Source organism: Myotis daubentonii, chromosome 3, assembly GCF_963259705.1.
Source record: "Myotis daubentonii chromosome 3, mMyoDau2.1, whole genome shotgun sequence".
NCBI lineage: Eukaryota > Metazoa > Chordata > Mammalia > Chiroptera > Vespertilionidae > Myotis > Myotis daubentonii.
The window spans coordinates 104,766,018-104,785,330 of NC_081842.1; the positions used below are offsets into that span (position 1 = coordinate 104,766,018).

Sequence of the window (19,313 nt, forward strand, 5' to 3'; positions counted from 1 at the left end):
CCATATGCACTATACTGCCAAATCAGTCATTAAAAAATTGAATCACTTTCTTACACCTTACACCAAATAGTCGTTGCCCTTAAAATCCCTCCTCAGCCCCCACTTTAGGTTTTGCCTTCGCAGTTCACCCAGATTTGGTTCTGATTGGTCGGTTTCTATGCCAGTCACTGTCAAAAGCTCCACCTCCTAGGCAGCCATTGGCTCCTTGCAATTCACCCAGACTTGGTTCTGATTGGTTGGTTTCTATGCCAATCAGCATCTCTGGGCCTATCTCCAGGCCTGATCATAGAGGTGGGGCTGATCAGCAGCCCCCCCAGACTGCTGGTGAGCGGGCTGAATTGCTGACCTCTGGGAGAGAGAGAGAGGCTTGGCTGCTGCTGCTGATTAGCCTCGCCTCTCTCTCTCTCTCTCTCTCTCTCTCTCTCTCTCTCTCTCGGAGAGGTCAGCAGTTCAGCCCGCTTGCCTGCTGCATGTGCAGCCTAGCATTTGGTTGAGCCTCCGGTCATTGTGGATGTTACAACCATGGCTCTCTCTCTCTCTCTCTCTATATATATATATATATATATATGTAGATAGATAGATAGATAGATAGATAGATAGATAGATAGATAGATATAGATATAGATATAGATATAGATATAGATATAGATATAGATATAGATACAAATATAGATATAGATACACTTAATGGCCAGATTATTATGACCGGCCAGATTATTATGACCACCCTATCAGTACTTCGTTGGGTCACCTTTTGCCTTCAATACTGCGGCGATTCTTCTTGGCATTGACTCCACGAGATGTTGAAAGGTGATGTGAGGAATCTGACACCATGCCTGATGAATAGCACTGTCCAGTTCTGTGAGATCTGATGGTTGTGGAACCAACTGCCTGATGGCTCTTTTAACTTCGTCCCTGAAATGCTCAATTGGATTGAGATCTGGTGATTGTGGGGGCCACCTAAGCAAGGTAAAGTCTCCCTCATGTTCTTGAAACCACTCCTGCACAATACGAGCACCATGGCATGGTGCATTGTCTTATTGGAAGAAGCCATCTCCATTGGGATATGCCATCAACATGATAGGATGAACTTGATCAGCAACGATACTTAGGTATGTTGTGCTATTCAGACGTTTATAATGGTCTGGCCCTCTAGCAACTTCAGCGTGAAATTATAGTTAATTTGCCTACAAACCTCAGGTGGTCATAATAATCTGGCCACCCAGTGTGTATATATATATATATATATATATATATATATATATATATATATATATATATATACATATATATATATACTATGAACAGCTATATGCCAATAAGCTGGACAATGTGGATGAAATGGAAAAATTCCTAGAAAAATACAATCTTCCAAAACTGAATCAGGAAGAACCAGAAAACCCAAATAGGCCAATAACAACTGACAAAATTAAAACAGTAAAAAACAAACAACCAAAAATCTCCTGGCAAACAAAATCCAGGTATGGACGGCTTCACAGGAGAGTTTTACCAAACGTTAAAAGAAGAAATAACACCTATCCTCCTCAAACTATTCCAAAAAATTCAAGAGGAAGGAACACTTCTGAGCTCTTTTTATGAGGCCAACATTATCCTAACTCCAAAACCAGATAAAGACACTACAAAGAAAGAAAACTATAGGCCAATATCCTTGATGAACATAGATGCTAAAATCCTCAACAAAATATTAGAAAATTGGATCCAGCAATATATTAAAAAGATTATACACCATGACCTAGTGGGATTTATTTCAGGGATGCAAGGCTGGTACAATATTCACAAATCAATAAATGTGATACATCACATAAAGAAACTGAAAGGGGAAAAAAATCACATGATCATATCAATAGATGCAGAGAAAGCATTTGACAAAGTCCAGCACCCATTTTTTATAAAAACTCAGCAAAGTGGGAATAGAGGGATCATACCTCAATATAATAAGGGCCATATATGACAAACCTGTAGCCAACGTCATACTCAAATGGCAAAAACTAAAACCATTTCTCCTAGAACAGGAACAAGGCAGGAATGTCCACTTCCACTACTCTTATTCAACTGGAAGTCTTAGCTACAGCAATCAGACAAGAAGAAAACATAAAAGACATCCAATTTGGAAGTGAGGAAGTAAAACTCTCATTATTCGCAGATGATATGACATTGTACATAGAAAACCCTAAAGACTCCACCAAAAAACTACTAGATTTAATGAATGAATTCAGCAATGTAGCAGGATACAAAATTAAAACCCAGAAATCATTGGCATTTTTATACATCAATAATGAATTTTCAGAAAGAGAAACTAAACAAACAATCCCATTTACCACTGCAACAACAACAAAAAAATAGGATATTTAGAAATAAACTTAACCAAGGAGGTAAAAGACTTATATTCAGAAAACTACAGGATATTGAAAAAAGAAATAGAGGAAGATATAAACAAGTGGAAGAATATACTGTGTTCATGGATTGGTAAAATTAACATCATTAAAATGTCCATACTACCCAAATCAATCTATAGATTCAATGTAATCCCTATTAAATTACCAACAGCATATTTCACAGATCTAGAACAAATACTCCAAAAATGTACCTGGAACCTGAATAGCCACAGCAATCTTGAGAAAGAAAAACAAAGATGAAGGAAACACAATACCAGATATCAAGTTATACTACAAAGCCACAATAATCAAAACTGCTGGTACTGGCACAAGAACACACATATAGATCAATGGAACAGAACAGAGACACCAGAAATCAATCTAATCTATTATACTCAGTTAATATTGGACAAAGGAGGCAAGAGCATACAATGGAGTCAAGACAGTCTCTTTAATAAATAGCGTTGGGAAAATTGAACAGATACATGCAAAAAAAATGAAACTAGTTAAATTTTACCCCATACATAAAAATGAAATCAAATGGATAAAAGAGTTAAATGTAAGTCATGAAACCATAAAAATCCTAGAAAAAAATCATAGGCAGCAAAATCTCAGACATCTCTCATAGCAATATGTTTGTGGATACATCTCCTAGGGCAAAGGAAACTAAGGAGAAAATAAGCAAATGGGACTACATCAAAATTTTAAAAGGTCTGCATAGCAAAAGAAACCATCAACAAAATGAAAAGGGAGTCCACTGTATGGGAAAACATATTGATAAAGGGTTAATATCCAAAACATATAAGGAATTCATGCAACTTAACAAAAGGAAGACAAACAATCCAATTAAAAAATGAGCAAAGAACCTAAATGAACACTTATTCAAAGTGACAAACAGATATCCAAGTGACATATGAAAAAAATGCTCAGTCACTAATCATCAGAAAGATGCAAATTAAAAAAATAATGAGGAATTTACCCACACCTGTCAAAATGGCTTACCATCAACAAATCAACAAATGTAAAGTGCTGTAGAGGATGTGGAGAAGAGGGAACCCTAGTATACTGCTGGTGGGAATGCATTCTGGTGCAGCCATTATGGAAAACAATATGGAGTTTCCTCAAAAAATTAAATATGGAACTGCCATTTGACCCAGTGACCCCTTAGAAATATATTGTAAGAAACCCAAAACACCAATCAGAAAGAACATATGCACCCCTATGTTCATAGCAGTGCAATTTACAATAGCTAAGATCTGGAAAGAGCCCAAGCGCACATCAGTAGATGAGTGGGTAAAAAAGCTGTAGTACATTTACACCATGGAATACTATGCAGCAGTAAAAAAAAAAAAAAAAAAAAACCACAAAAAAAGAAGGATTTCTTACCCTTTGAGACAGCATGGAGGGACCTGGAGAGTATTATGCTAAGTGAAATGAGCCAGTCAAAGAAAGACAAGTATCACATGATCTCACTCATATGATCTAATGAACAAAATAAACTGAATGACAGTATTGAAGCAGAGACATAGAAACCTGGGATAGACTGTCAAGTCTCAGAGGGAAGGTGGTGATGAGTGGGTGGATAGGAAGAAATTAACCAAAGAACTTGTATGAATAGATGAATAACCCATGGACACAGACAATAGTGTGGTGAAGGCCAGGAGTGGGGCGGAGGGGGAGGGTGGGTGGGCTAGAAGCAGTGAGTGGGCGGGGGCGGGGGGGAAGGGGACATATGTTCATAGCAGCACAATTTACAATAGCTAAGATTTTGAAACAGCCTAAGTGCCCATCAGCAGATGAGTGGATTAGAAAACTATGGTATATCTACACAATGGAATACTATGCTGCTATAAAAAAGGAGGAATTCTTACCATTTGTAGCAGCATGGATGGAACTGGAGAGCATTATGCTAAGTGAAATAAACCAGGCAGTGAAAGAAAAACACCACATGATCTCACTCATTTATGGATAATAAAGAACATTATAACCTAATGAACAAAAAGATAGATACAGAGGCAGAGAAGCATCAAACAGACTGTCAAATTATAGCGGGAAGGCTGGGGAGTGTTGGGGAGGGCAGTAAGAGATCAATAGAAGAACTTATATGCATACATATAAGCATAATCAATGGACACAAGACACTGGGGGGGGGGGTGTAAGGGCATGTGCTGGGGGGTAGGGGAGGCCGGGGGAAGGTCAATGGGGAAAAAAAGGAGACATATGTACTACTATTTGTAATACTTTAAACAAGAAAATAAAATTTTTTAAAAAAGAATGGGGTTCTTGTGAAGTCTAGCCTCAGCCTGATCCCGGGAGCTTATTGCCCATCCACAGCTGAGAGAGCAGGGCTTTGGTACCTCCACCCCATCAGGCATCAACCTTGGCCATCCTGCAGGAGAGGCATAACTCCTCGTCACCTCTGGGCCAGGTGCCTCCAGTACTTCAGAGAAAGTTGAAAAGTAGGAGCCAGTAGCAGCAGTACTGGACACAGCTGGGTGACATGTCCACCAACTAAGTAAAAGGGATCCCAGGGAATCTAGATGGAGCACACACAATATTTGCTGCATGAATGTAAAGCATTTAACACAGTCCTGGTATGTGGCAAATATGAAATACATGGTAATGAGTAACTGCTGTGATAGATCAGCTCCACGAAGCCTCCTGCACCTTCCCAGCCACACGTTCTCTCTCCTGTACTCTCACAGCACTCTCTTTTGTTCTCATCCGCCTCCTACTAGGATGTTGGGGTATGAGGCTCCTTGTGATTCATTTCTGTATTGCCACAGAACTAGATGGATTCTATAAGTTATTGCTGAGTTCATTAATGAAACCCTATGTGTTTCTTCATTGGGACAACAGTTGTCAATGTAAAATACTGAGAAAACAGGCAGAGTTAAGTATACCACTAAAGATGGGTTCCTATTTCCTGGGAGGTTGGACAGCCTGAGATTATTACTCAATGGAGTGTAATGGTTAGGACTAGGGAGTCAGGAGCCAGACTGCTCACATTCAAATCACTGCTCTACCACTTTAAAGATGAATGACCAGGGGCAAATTACTCAACCTCTCTGTCTTAACTTCCTCACCTCTAAGATGGGAGTACTAATAGTATCTACCTCGCAGATTGTTGTGAGGACTAAATGAGGTGATATGTGTGAAGTGCTCAGAACAACACTGGGCACAGTGAGTGCCAGGTGAGTGTCAGCTCCGGGTTAATAAGGGCAACCTGAAGTAGACCTCCAGTGATGCACAGGCTGTGGTCAGGCAGACAGGACATATGTGGCATGCACATTAAAGGCAGACAAGTGCATGAGCAAATGTGGGAAATATGTTCAGGGACTGGTCCATCTGGGGCAGAGGGTTTGCAAAATGGAAATCTGGGAGATAAAACTGGGGTAACTGTTTGGGGCTGTGCTAGGAAAGGGCCTGTGTTATTGGGTTAAAGAACATAGCTCAGTCCCTGCTGGAGTTCTGGAGAGAGGACAGTGGTGGGACTCGATGGCGGCAGTAGTAACCGCCCGCCCACCATATTACCAAGAGCAATATGCTGCTGAGAGGACACCAGTTCCAGTGACAGCAGATCGGACAAGCCCTCATGACATCCTCGCAGTGTAGATTGATGAAGGAACCAACCCTGTATTCAGAATTCATAAGAGTGGAGGCCCCAGCACATGGCCAGATGATAGTCCATTTTAACCCCACCTCCTGCCTTGCAGTCTATGTGCAATAAGCAAGCAAGAGCAGAAGCAGGCCCTGGCTGTGGCACTCGCTGGCATCCTGTGGGTGGCAGGAGAAGCTCAGAAGGCCACCATCTGTCTTGTCACTGAGGACACTCAAGTCACCTCAACTCCTGACTATGCTGGGGACAATTTCACTGAGAGGGTGAGTGCAGTCTGGGTACTGGTTCACCATGGAAGTGGAGGCGGGGCCCCATCGATGCTTCTGTGTGTCTGCTGTGGCCAAAGGCACCATTCAAAGAGGTGAGGGGCAAGGATTGTAGGTGATCCAAGCAGCCAAAACAGAGGATCCTGCACGGATTTCTCCTTCCACCATGATTAAGAATATCCCATACCTGAAATCATCATAAAGTGCATTTCCATGCCCACTGTCTTAAACATAGCTAAACTCTACCTATTGGGGGGAAGGGGTCTGTTTATGGTTTTACTGCTTAAGATATCATATTGATTTAAAACTGAGGGATTTAAACATGAGGTCAGTAGCCACCCAATTTTACCATGTTTTATATGGCCTTGTATAAGAGAATATGTCAGTTTTTAGCAATGTGATTTTACAATGAAGCAAAAATCTCTCTTGAGGTAATAACAGTGAATTGACATCTTATAGGTGTAACTTTCATCTTCCTTCTCATTTTAATCTTCTTTTTCTGATTTATAGCTTCAGCTGTTTGAAGTTTTGGAGAAAGAGGCCACTGAGAAATTCATCTATGATCATTTACAATGTGTAAGTGTTTAAGTACTGAGATAATTACTTTATGTTGAACTGATCTTACAGGAACCTTCTTTCTTTTACAAAGTGTCTTTTTAATGATACTTGTTAAGAAAACCAGGTCGTCTTGAGGGCTCAGGAAGGGCAGACTAAGAGAAAGGAAGCCCGCCTCTCCCTCCCCGCAACCTAGAAAGAGGCAGATCACACACCGGCCACTCCTTGGCTAATCAAGCCCAGAAAATAATATGATAGAGGGCATGTGTCAAGATTTCTTTTGTGGAGAGAAAATGTTAAAGCAGTCTTGCCTCACCTAGTGAATAAAAGGCAAAAATGGTAGACAAGGAAGGTTCTAGTTCGAATTGCCAAAGTGACCATTCACACTGATGCTAAGGAAATTACTTCTGGTCTGAAAAAGGTGACCCTGTTTCACCTCTTCTATCAGCACCTTCCACACAGTGTTCTCCTCTGCAATGGTTCTCACCCAGCCCCCGGAAAGTAATGGAAGGTTTTATTTTAAAAGATTCCTCTGTGGAGAAACAAAGGAAAACTGATTTCCTGAGGAATTGAGATGACAGTGTGAAAGCAGAGGAACCTGAGCAGGTTGACGGTGAAGCCACACAACTTTGGGCTGTGTAAGGGGCCTGTGATCCATGGAACTCACTGCTCTGCTCCTTTCAAAGGCCGTAGAGGCAGAAACCTGGGGGTTGAGTTCTCAGCCACACTAACTGTATAAGACCTTGGTTAGCCTGGTTCCCCTGGGCCCATCTCGCCTACCATCTCATAGGTCTGTGTTCAGCAAAAGAATGGTCTCCCAAAGATGTCCGTACCCTGGTCCCGGGAACCTATGACTGTTACATCACATGGCAAAGGGGAATGAAGGTCTCTAGTCAGCTGACTTTATAATAGGGAGAGTATCCTGGATTACCCAGGTGGGCCCGATGTACTCACAGGATCCTTGAATGTGGAGGAGGCAGAAGAGAGGGGAAGAGGGATGTGGGATGAGAGGTGTCACCACTGTTGCAGCTTTGAAGATGGAAGGTGGGACCATGAACCAAGGAATGTGGGCAGGGCCACTAAAGCGGGAAAGGAAAGGAAACAGATTCTGCCCTGCAGCCCCCAGAAAGAATGTGGCCCTGCTGGCATCTTGATTTTCGCCCTGTGAGGTAGCCATTTCAGACTCTGACCACCAGAACTGTTAGATAATAAGGTTATATTATTCAAGCTTCTAAATTTATAGTAATTTGTTATAGCAGCAATATGAAACTAATAAAACCTGATGATAGAGTTTCGATGGCTGACATGAAATGTTAAGCTGGAAGCCTGCTTAGAGACTATCTTGCAAGCGGGAGATGCTTAATGAGGTTACACAGAGGGAGGAGCCATGTAAGAAATAAATGATCCTTCCAGCTAAAAGAGGCACATGCTTCCCCCTCTGTCTTCCATCTCTTCAACTCAGACCTGGGAGAGTCTAATTCATTAGGAAAGGCCCCCACATCTGCAAGGTCTTCTCAGGAGTTGAGAATCAGAGGGCCAGCGCTGAAGCTCCACACCGACTTTCCCCATCAAAGGCTAGGAGTGAGTTGGAAAAGCTAACAAAGGCCCTAAGCCAGTGGTTCTCTCCGAGGATGAGGCCCAGAAATCAGGATTTTAAAAAGATTCCCAGGTGATTCTAATGTGCAGCCAAGGTTGAGAACCACTGCGATGGCGCAGCACAGGTGGGCTCGGCACAGAACTGCCTGCATCAAGCCGACCCAAGCTGACCCTTTCCATAGCCGCGCTGAGGACAGGTTGGCCCCATTTCCTGAACCAGAGGGAACTTGATGCGTATATTCTGAAGGGCGCTTCCTGACCAGAGGCTGCTTGTTGTGATCATCCCCCATTCACTGTCAAAATGCACCAGTACTGTGTCCTAGTGTAAAGCACAGATCTCAAGTGAGGGGTCTGAGGGCTACATGTGACCAGCAGACCTGTTGTTATAGGTTGAAGTGCATCCCCCCAAAATGATATGTTCAAGTCCTAACTCCCAGGACCGATGAATGTGCTCTGATTTGGAAACAGGGTCTTTGCAGATGCAATCAAGTTGAGATAAGGTCATGCTGGATTGGGGTGGCCCTAATGCAATGACTGGTGTTTTTATAAGAAGGAAATTTGGGCGCAGACACAGACATGCAGGGAAAGCACCCTGTGATGATGGAGACAGAGGCTGGGGTGATGCATCTCCCAGACCAAGGGAAACCAGGGATTGCCAGCACCCACCAGAAGCTGGGAAGATCAAGGAGGGATCCTCCCCAGGGCCTGGAGAGAGAGTGAGGCCTTGCTCGGACACCTTCAGTTAAGACTTCTGCTTTCAGAACCAGGAGAGAATAGTGTCCTATTGTTGTAAGTAATTCAGATTTTGAATAATTTGTTATAGCAGTGCTAGGAAAGCAATACACCTGTATCTGCAGCATTAACCCACACAGTGTTAGATTTTTTTTTTTTAATTTGAATCAGCAACAGTCAAAGCCAATCAGAAAATCCCACATAAAAACCTGGACTTTAGCTTCCCCCGCCCGCCCGTCCCCCCCCCCCCCAAAAAAAAATCAGGAAATTTGCTGCTCTAGACCTATAGTTCAGCATGTCCTCAGTTAGCTGAGCATGACTCCCATTAGACAAGTTGTGGTGGAGTGAATGATGTTACCTATCAGGTATGAAGGGCTCTGATGGGGTTTAAGATTTTGAGATGGGGAAATTAGCTTATCCTGGTGGGCTCAATTAGTCATGGGTTTCATAAGGAAAATGAGGTGGTGGGAGAGAAAGAGGAAGAGGTGCAGTGCCAAAGCAGAGGGAGGAGGGCTGTGTAATGTGGGATCCTCGGCCAAGAAACAAGGATGGCTTCCAGACACTGGAAGCAGGCAGGAAAGCCTCCAGGTGGGATGCAGGCTGGCCAGCCGTTTGAACCAGGGTCACTGACACCAAGTTGGGTTTCTAACTTCCAGAACTTCAAATAATAAATTCATGTTGTTTTAGGCCCCCACGTTTGTGGTAATTTGCTATGGCAGTGACAGGAAACTAGCATGCAAGCCTTCTCCAGGTTGCCTCGGCCCAGCCCTCCCTCACAGCCTGCAGTGTGCCCATTTGGGTTCCTGTCTAGCTCCTATGGCACCGGCATTTGTCAGGCCCTGGTTCCTGGGGCACTGGAATTAATTCTCCTGCCAGTCACAGATAGTGAAGGGGACAAATGAATCCATAAAAGGCAAAGCACGGGCATTTTAGCTGAAGCCTTCCTGATACAGTGCCGCTAAGGGAGGGGCCTTACCCTGGTATCTCGAAAGCCAGCCAAGGAGCTTCTTTGCAGCAGGTAGAGTGTGGACCAAAAACTAAGATAAGGCCAATGAAGGAGAGGCCCTGAATGTTGGCTGGGCAATTTGGATTTGATCCTGGAGATCACAGGGCACCTTCAGAAGGTTCTGAGCAGAAAAGCAACCTGCCCAAGGGAAGAGACAGAGGAGAAGGGCCTCAGAAAAGAACAGGTACTGGGACCTAGCACTTCTGAGACTCAAAGCAGGTATCTGCATGCGTCATTTCACTTTTGTAACAAACCTGGGGGAAAGGTATTTTTATATGCAATTGCAGATGAGGAGATTGAGCTCAAAGAAGTAAGATAACTCTGAGTTAGTGAGTAGTAGAACTGGTTCTGAATCCAGGTCTGTATAACTCCAGGGCTGTATTTCTATAAAGCCTCTCATCCCCCACCCCCGCCACACTCCCCCTGAGTTTAACTGGGCAACCAAGAGGGATGCCCTGACTAAGGAGAGACTGGGAAGGGAGGCCAGCCAAGAGCAGCCCTGGGACTTGGGCTAGGATGGACCCAGAAAAATGGAGAGGAAAGATATGCTACATCCTAGCCATGGTTTGAAGAAAATCACAAGACAGAAGTGGAGGAAAGAAAGAGAGGTTGAAAATTGAGAGAATGATGGTATCATTGGCAGGCTGGAAGCAGGAAGGAGAATGCATTTGAGAGTGGAGATAGATCTAGGGGAGCAGAGAGAGCTCCAGCTGCCCTTTAAGCAGCTAGAAAATAAATCTCTCAGGCAGTAAATCCTCATGCCCACAGGTATACATAGCTGCATTGCTTGGAGGCAAACGTGCTTTTCCCTTGCTTTCCAAACAGTTCAGTGGGGAAGGAAGCCACGGTGTCATCCTGTTTCTTTACAGTCTGATCTTCTCCAGAACATTTGAAAGGTATGTTCTACAAATATTTACCCAGCATTTCCTTTGGCTCTGTGGTCTCATAAACCATGTACTCTGGTGTTGGAGAATACTTTCATGCCTACTGGAAACATGAGTGCAATATTTTTCTGGTGGATGCTCTTTCTGTTGATACGTCCTTTTCTATCATCAGTTTGGCCATAGTAATGGGTAAATGCCAAAGTTTCCTGTCATCAGGAAACTTTGAATCTGCTTTTGTGGTACAGTACTAGGGTCCTTTCTGTGGTTATAAATATTGGCAGACAACAAAGCTTCTTTGTACAATTTTCATATAAAATGTTTTAGTACTTATATGCACAGTAAAATAGATTCTCAAGTATTTATTTTGCCTCTGTAATATGCAAAGGCCTGTTCTTCACACTGTGAAAAATACAAATAAAAGATAGAACTCTGGCCTCCTGCAGGTTCCAGTCTGGGAAAGACGAGAGGTCCATATAGAGTAGCGGTTCTCAACCTGTGGGCCGCGACCCCTTTGGAGTCGAACGACCCTTTCACAGGGGTTGCCTAAGACCATCGGAAAACACATATATAATTACATATTGTTTTTGTGATTAATCACTATGCTTTAATTATGTTCAATTTGTAACAATGAAATTGGGGGTCACCACAACATGAGGAACTGTATTAAAGGGTCGCGGCACTAGGAAGGTTGAGAACCACTGATGTAGAGCCTGGGCAAGTCCCAGCTGGTACTTGATGGGCCAAATGAGGTGTGAAGACAATTAATCCAGTGGGTTCCAGAGGAGGAAGGGTGCCCAGCAGAGAGTCGAGGAGGAAGGCTTCTTAGAAGTAGACTGAAAGAGGGGTAAGCTTGGAGAGAGCTAGAGCGCCCCCAGAAGGGAAGAATTACAAGCCCTGAAGCAGTATTCCTGAAACCTGTTTTTTGTATATCACCATCACATTTTTTGTGGTCTATATTATTATTTCCTTAAGCTTGCTTTAAATCAACACGCATTTAAATATTAACTTCTTTCCTAACATTAATATCCTTTAAATCACGTATTTGGTATGCTGAAGACAAATATGTATTAAAAACATCACTATAAAACATTTTTAAATGCTCAACTCTGTACCATCCAAAATCATGCCACACTTTGGAAAGCACTGCCCTGAATTATACCTGATGACTTCAAGGCATTTTCCATGCTTGACCAGTCTCTAGGTTGTATTCTCAAAAGGGAGTGACCTCTAGTCCTGGGAATAGGTTCTGTCAAGAATATATACAGCTCTCGTACCAGCACCTTCCTCTCGGTGACAATAGGAGCCATGTTGCACCTTGACTTTAACATTGTCCAGGGTAGAAACCCAACCCCTAGTCTCTGATGAAACAGTAGAGGCTGCCTTCTATAGCCAAGAAATGAGCTCAACCCCCAAGCTGGTGTTTTCCACTTAAACAGTCTGTTCAGTACTGCCTTGGGCCAGTTCTCTCTGGAGTGGTCACCTATCACCACCCTAAGCTAAGCATCCCTTGTCCCAGAGCAGTGTCTCTACTGAGCCCAGCATTGGAGCATACACAGGGATTCCAACGCATGGGGTCTGTGGCTTCTCCCACCTGCACCCACAGCTTTCCCTGTGCAGCCCCAGTCCTAGAAGCTTTCCTGCGAGAGAAGGAGACGGGGAGGGCACAGGGGAGGGACAGTGACCAGGTGAACCCATGTGACTGCCGCTTTGTGTTGTGCTGGAGGGAGGGGAGGCTGCAGGTCCTTGGTGCAGTCATCCTCTCTGACCAAATGCTGATGGAATCTCCCATTCTGCAGGCTTCAGAAGGACCTAGATGTCTCCACCATTCATCTGCTACAACCAAATGCTGGAGGCTTCCTATGCAGGCAGGTAGGGGGAAGACTGACTTCTGTTGTGGAATGTGAATCAGGCTTTTTAAAAATTGAGCATATTCTCTTAAATGAAGAGAGGTAACTTATCCTTGAAAGACTAAGATGCTGCCCTGAGTTTGTTATCAGATCTGACCTTCAGTTCCCATTATAGTCCTTTCTAGTTTACCTCTGAGAGGCCTCTATCCCCGAGAGTCTAGAAACATTAGAAAATATCTTTTTTTCCTTTTTATTGAATTTATTGGGGTGACACTGGTTAACAAAATTATACAGGTTTCCGATGCACAATTCTACAACACATCATCTGTACACTGTATTGTGTGTTCACCACCCCAAGTCAAGTCTCCTTCCATCACCATTTCTCCCCCAATTCCCTCCTTCACCTCCCCAAAATATTTTGTTAAGACCCACCAGGAATCCCTAATAACTGAAAGAAAGTTCTATAATAACATATTAATCTCCTGCTCCTTAAATCCTTACCATGAAAACCAAAGTTTAAAAGGAATGTAAAGGGAGGATGAGCAGCAGGTTCTGAGTGGGCACATGGGAAGTTACAGACTATGGCTCAAGAAAAACAGTTGTTTTAACCCTACAATGTTAATGACATACATTTTTCCAGAATACATGTGTGATTTCATTCTTTTCAATAAAAATGGTAATTTTAAAATGATTATTAAAATAAAAAAGAAATTAAGTCCTTGTGTCATTGCTACCTAAAATGTAGAATTTATAAACTGTGTCACTAGGCAGTTTTGAACATGGTTTTAACTGGAAGAGCAAGTCCACATGTCTTTAATGGCTGTCAAAATGGGAAATCTCAAGAAATACTACATGGAGTCCCCGCACGCAGCAACGTCGGCTATTTGCAGTGGGGGAAGCACACCTCAGAGGATGGGCTTTCCCAGGTGAGTGGTCCTGATTCTCAACTGCACGACCAAGTGCCAATGTTTTGACATGTTTAAGTCTCTATGTTAAGATAGTTCAAGTGTGATCTTACCTTTACCCTTTCCTGAATACCCCTCACCCACCACACACACACACACACACACACACACACACGTACACACACGCGCACACACATGCCATGCACGCACACATACATGGAGACTTTCAGGTCTAAACAGAAATATCCAACTCCACTTACTTCATATTTTATTTTATGTATTTTACTAAAGGCCTGATGCAAGTGTAGGCCTCCCTTTCCCTGACTGCCAGCACCGGCTTCCCTCTGGCATCTGGGACCTGGGCTTCCCTCCTCCGGCCACCCACAGGCACCCAGGACCCAGGCTGCTTCCCTCTGGTCCCGGCTTTGTCAGGAAGGATGTCCGGAATGACATCTGGAAGGCGTCCAGTCTAATTAACATATTATCCTTTTATTATTATAGATATAGAGAAAGTATAGGTAATACAAGTAATATGTAAATAAGTTTTTAAAAAACAAACCTGAAATAGTCCTATTTGGCTCAGTGGATAGAGTGTTGGCCTGCGGATCAAAGGGTCCTGGGTTTGATTCTGGTCAAGGGCATGTATCTTGGTTGCAGTCTCCTCCTTGTCCCAGGCCTTGGTCAGGGCTCATGCAGGAGGCTACCAATCAATGTGTTTCTCTCACACTGATATATCTCTGTCTTTCCCTCTCTCTTCCACTCTCTCTAAAAAATCAATGGAAAAATAACCTCTGGTGAGGTTTAAAAAAAAAAAAAGACTTGAAATATACAGATAAAAGGAAAGTCCTCTGGCATTCCACCCAGCTACAGATCCCCTTCTCAGAAATCAGTACTGTCAATAGCTGGTGGGTATCTTCCCAATCCTTTATTTATGAAAATGAGCAAATACATTTTATCTATTGCTCAAAGCCTTAAAAAAAGTCACTGGGGGATAAAGGGAAATCCTTGGTTTTTTAGTTATTTTATTTTATTTTATTTTATTTTATTTTTCAACTAGAGGACTGGTGCATGAAATTCCTGCATGGGTGGGGTCCCTAGGCCTGACCAGTGATCAGGGCCAATCGGGACCAGGCTGATTGGGGCCAGGCCTATTGGGGCCTGCCAGCCGGGGGGAGGGAAAAGGGAGGAGGGACTGTGGGGCGTTGGCTGCTGGCCCTGAGGAAGAAGTCGGCCCTTGGCACCCCTGGGAAAGGAGCCGCATCCACTATCACCCACCCCCAGTTCCCCATCCCAGCCCTGGGTCCAGCCCTGATCAAGTGCTTGATCGGGGCCCGCCGGCCAGGGGGAGGGACTTTGGGAGATTGGCCAGCCAGGAGAGGTTGGCTGTAGGAGTGCACTGACCACCAGGGGGCAGCTCCTGCATTGAGTGCCTTCCCCTTGGTGGTCAGTGCGCATCATAGCAACTGGTCGTTCCGGTTGTTTGGTCATAACAGTTGCTTAGGCTTTTATATATATACTAGAGGCCTAGTGCACAAAAATTTGTGCACTCGGGGGGGAGGGGGGTCCCTCAGCCTGGCCTGTGCCCTCTTGCAGTCTGGGACCCCTCAGGAGATAACGACCTGCTGGCTTAGGCCTGCTCCCGGGTGGCAGAGGGCAGGCCCAATCCCTAGGTGCAGCCCCTGGTCGGGCTCAGAGCAGGGCCGATTGGGGAGTTGGGGCCCCTTCCCCTATCATGCACAGAGCAGGGCAGATTGGGAGGTTGCGATGCCACCCCCAGTCACGCTCAGGGTAGGGCTGATTGGGGGGTTGGGGCACTGCCCCCTGTCATGCACAGAGCAGGGCCTATCAGGGGGGTTGGGGCTCTATACCTTGTCACCCACAGAGCAGGGTCAATCAGGGGGTTGGGGAGCTCCCCCCTGTCATGCACAGAGCAGGGCCGATAGGGGAGTTGGGGCACCGCCCCCTGTCACACTCAGGGCAGGGCGGATCAGGGGGTTGGGGCACCGCCCTCTATCACCCACAGAGCAGGGCCGATCAGGGGGTTGGGGCGCCGCCACTGTCACACTCAGGGCAGGGCCAATGGGGAGGTTATGGCTCTACCCCGTCACACACAGAGCAGGGCCTGTGTGTGTGGGGGGGGGAACCGCACCCTGTCACACACAGAGCAGGGCGATCAGGGGGTTTGGGCGCTGCCCCCTGTCATGCTGATCCCGGTGCCGGGAGGCCTCGCAGCTCCGCTGATCCCGGTGCTGGGAGGAATATTACCCTTTTATTATATAGCATAGAGGCCTGGTGCATGGGTGGGGCTGGCTGGTTTGCCCTGAAGGGTGTCCTGGATCAGGGTGGGGGTCCCCACTGGGGTGCCTGGCCAGCCTGGATGAGGGGATGATGGCTGTTTGCAGCTGGTCACACACCCTTCAGGGTGGGGGTCCCCACTGGGGTGCCTGGCCAGTCTGGGTGAGGGGCTGAGGGCTGTTTTCAGGCTGGGACTGAAGCTCCCAACTGCTCCGTTTTTTCTTTTTTCTTTTTTTTTTTTATTCTGGACCAGCTTTAGCTCTGAGGCCTCGGCTGCTGAAAACAGGTTTCTGGCCTTTGTTTACCGTCTGTATTTGATACAATGTTGCGGTCTGGCTGTCTGAAGCTCCGCTGAGTAAAGCAGGTTTCTGGGTTTTTTTTAGCTTCTTTATTTGCAACATAGTTGCTTAGAGTTGCAGCTGAGAGGCCGGCAAGTCAGGCGGGGAACGTTGGAGTTCTCTGTCACTGAAGCAAGCAAGCCTCCCTGTTCGCATCAGCTGCCTGGCTGCCAGCTGCCATCTTGGCTGCCAGTTAATTTGCATATCTCGGCCCTGCTCTGTGAGTGACAGGGGGATTAGCCAATGGGAAGTGTAGCGGAGTGACACTAATTACCATGTTTCTCTTTTATTAGATTAGAGGCCTGGTGCATGAATTCGTGCACGGGTGGGGTGGGGCCGGGCTGGTGGCGGGGAAGAGGGGATGCAGGAGGTTGGCCGGCCAGCCCTGCCCCCCAATGGGCTGGTTGGCTGCCACAGTGGGCATCATAGCAATGGGTCATTCTGGTCGTTTCAGTTGTTCCGACGTTCTGGTCACTGGCTTTATATATATAACATATATATATATATGTTACAGTTGACAGTCAGTGTTATTTTATATTAGTTTCAGGTGCACAACACAGTGAAGGGGGCCCACGTATGAAACTCCCCTCACAAGCTTTCCCACTCAGGGGCTTTATAGCCTGTGACAACCAGAAAGTATAATGTGCTATTCAAAAGCACAATGAGCAAGTTCAGCAAGATGACATTCCACAAAACAAACAGGAGAGAGTAAGAAAGCAGATATACTCACCCAGACCACAAATCAAAGGTGCTTTTATGCTGTTTTCACAAAATTTTTTATTCTGAGACCCAGGGGAGGCATTGTGGATTCTATGAAAAGCAACTAATTCTCTGGAGTGGCCTTGAACTAGTTCTGATGTAATGCAATATGATATTGACAGAAATCCCCAGGCCTCGCCATCCCCAACATCTCCTGACTAGCAGCACCAAGGAGGCCTGCGCTCAGTGCCTGTCCCGCCCCTCATGCTCCCCATCCCAGCTCACAATCCTTCCATGTGTGTAGGGCCACACACCTGACAAGTCCTTCTGTATCCACAGCGCCATTCACCTTCCCGCCCACTGGTGGCTCCAGCTGCATGAAATCAGCATCTTACAACACATACAAACCCTGCATCCAATGGTGTCAGGACAGTCATGTGTGACCACAGCAGAATGTGTGTTTTGTGTACAAACGTTATTCCTCAAGTTTAAAATCTAACTTCATCACAGAAAAATGAGGAGAGACAGAGAAGCTAAAAGTAAAAAAGATGAATCCAATCCTATCACTTGGGTCAATCCTTTCACAAATGTATCCTTCTCTTCTTCTTTATAATATAAATATGTTCCATTCTACTCTCCTGAAACCTGCTTTTCTAATTTAACACAAATATCTTCACACATCAGCAGTAATTGTCCTTCATTATATTTCATGGATGCAAAGGTCCCATTGTACAAACAGGAAGGACTGCATTTTGAATACCCCCTGAACAGAAAATGAATCTGTTATTATTATAAAGTTCCTAGTCACTTGTCCCAGATATTTAGAAGTTCATCTTTGCCGGGAGCCGGTCCATCCTTGCTGTTTCAAGGGACCTGGCATATATGGCATACGGTTCTTAATATGTTTGCTCACCTTCTTGGCGCTGTGTTTTAACCAAGGTCACCTCTCCAAGAAAGGTTGAATCCCCAGGTAGGGATTTTCCCCTGAAGTTAGGGAGGGAATAAAACCCCTCAACTAAGTGCCAGGCGGGTAATTAATCACTTTAACTATGAACAATCATGCTTAAGCTACATAATCTTTGCTCCCTGGAATGGAGATAAGAAACGCCCTAACCTTTGTAATAGAGATTGATAGGATTGGAATCAACTGGTATAAATACAGATGTAACAAGACAGAATTTAGAACTCAGAACTTAGAACACAGAATTCAGAAGACAGAACCTACACGGAGCCTGGAGACAGAAGAACTTCGCTGGAGAGAACATGGCAGGGGATCCTGGGCTGAGCCTGACTACAGAAATATGGCAAGAGAACCTGACTAGAACCTGGTGACTGAACCTGGCTGGAGAACCTGGATAGAACCTGGCTGGAGAACCTAGCAAGGGAACATGGCCACAGAACCTGGCTGGAGATCTGAAGCAGAACCTCTCTGGAGATCGAGACCAGAACTTGGCTGGAGATCCTGGCTAGGCTGCTGATCAACTGAACGCTGTCTCCGTGTCATTCCTTCTTTGCCGACTCCATCTACGCCTTTGGGAACCCCTGGACCTGCTGGCGTTGGACCTCGGCCCATCTTAGAATTTGTTATATATATAAAATGTCCATGGTCAAGCACTCTACCATTCAGAGCCCAGTAACATGCCAAGACTCCGTTTGGAGGAAAATGGCATCACAAGTTTCGAGGAGTGGAGGCACAAAACCCACAATAACAATTTAATGCTTTGTCTACTTTTACAAAGCTCTTTTACAATGTTAGTTCACTATATCCTCATTATTAACTACAAAGATTTAAAACAGTGTGTCTCATATTTCAGTTATTTGAGTAGATAATTCACAAGCTTTGCCGTCTCGCAGGGGTGGGGGAAAGGGGGAAGGTTAGAAGGGGTCAATGGGGGGAGGGAAGGGGACATATGTAATACTTCCAACAATAAAGATTTTCTTTAAGTTTTAAAAAAGAAAGAAATAATGGAAGAAGATCATCCAATAAAAATTAAAAAACATAAAGCAGATGTTTGAAAGAACCTTACTAGTAAAGCCAGTGAAGAGGCTGAGGCATAATAAATAAGAGCTTTCCTGCTGGGAAGAAGGCAAAATGTACCAGATAATATGATGCCATCGTGATGCTTGCCCACAAACGTAATGTAGGCAAAGGATAGGAAGTGCTCGGGTTAGCTC

General features: G+C 44.8%; 1 protein-coding gene across 1 annotated transcript in view; it reads left to right on the forward strand.

The window, feature by feature from the left end:
* MINDY4B (MINDY family member 4B) overlaps positions 1-19,313 on the forward strand; it is a 44,394-nt gene that overhangs the window by 14,116 nt on the left and 10,965 nt on the right. The window contains exons 6-10 of the mRNA XM_059691664.1: positions 6,113-6,278; positions 6,792-6,857; positions 10,996-11,066; positions 12,851-12,923; positions 13,669-13,827. Of these exons, the coding sequence (XP_059547647.1) occupies positions 6,113-6,278; positions 6,792-6,857; positions 10,996-11,066; positions 12,851-12,923; positions 13,669-13,827 (535 nt within the window). The remainder of the gene's footprint in view (positions 1-6,112; positions 6,279-6,791; positions 6,858-10,995; positions 11,067-12,850; positions 12,924-13,668; positions 13,828-19,313) is intronic.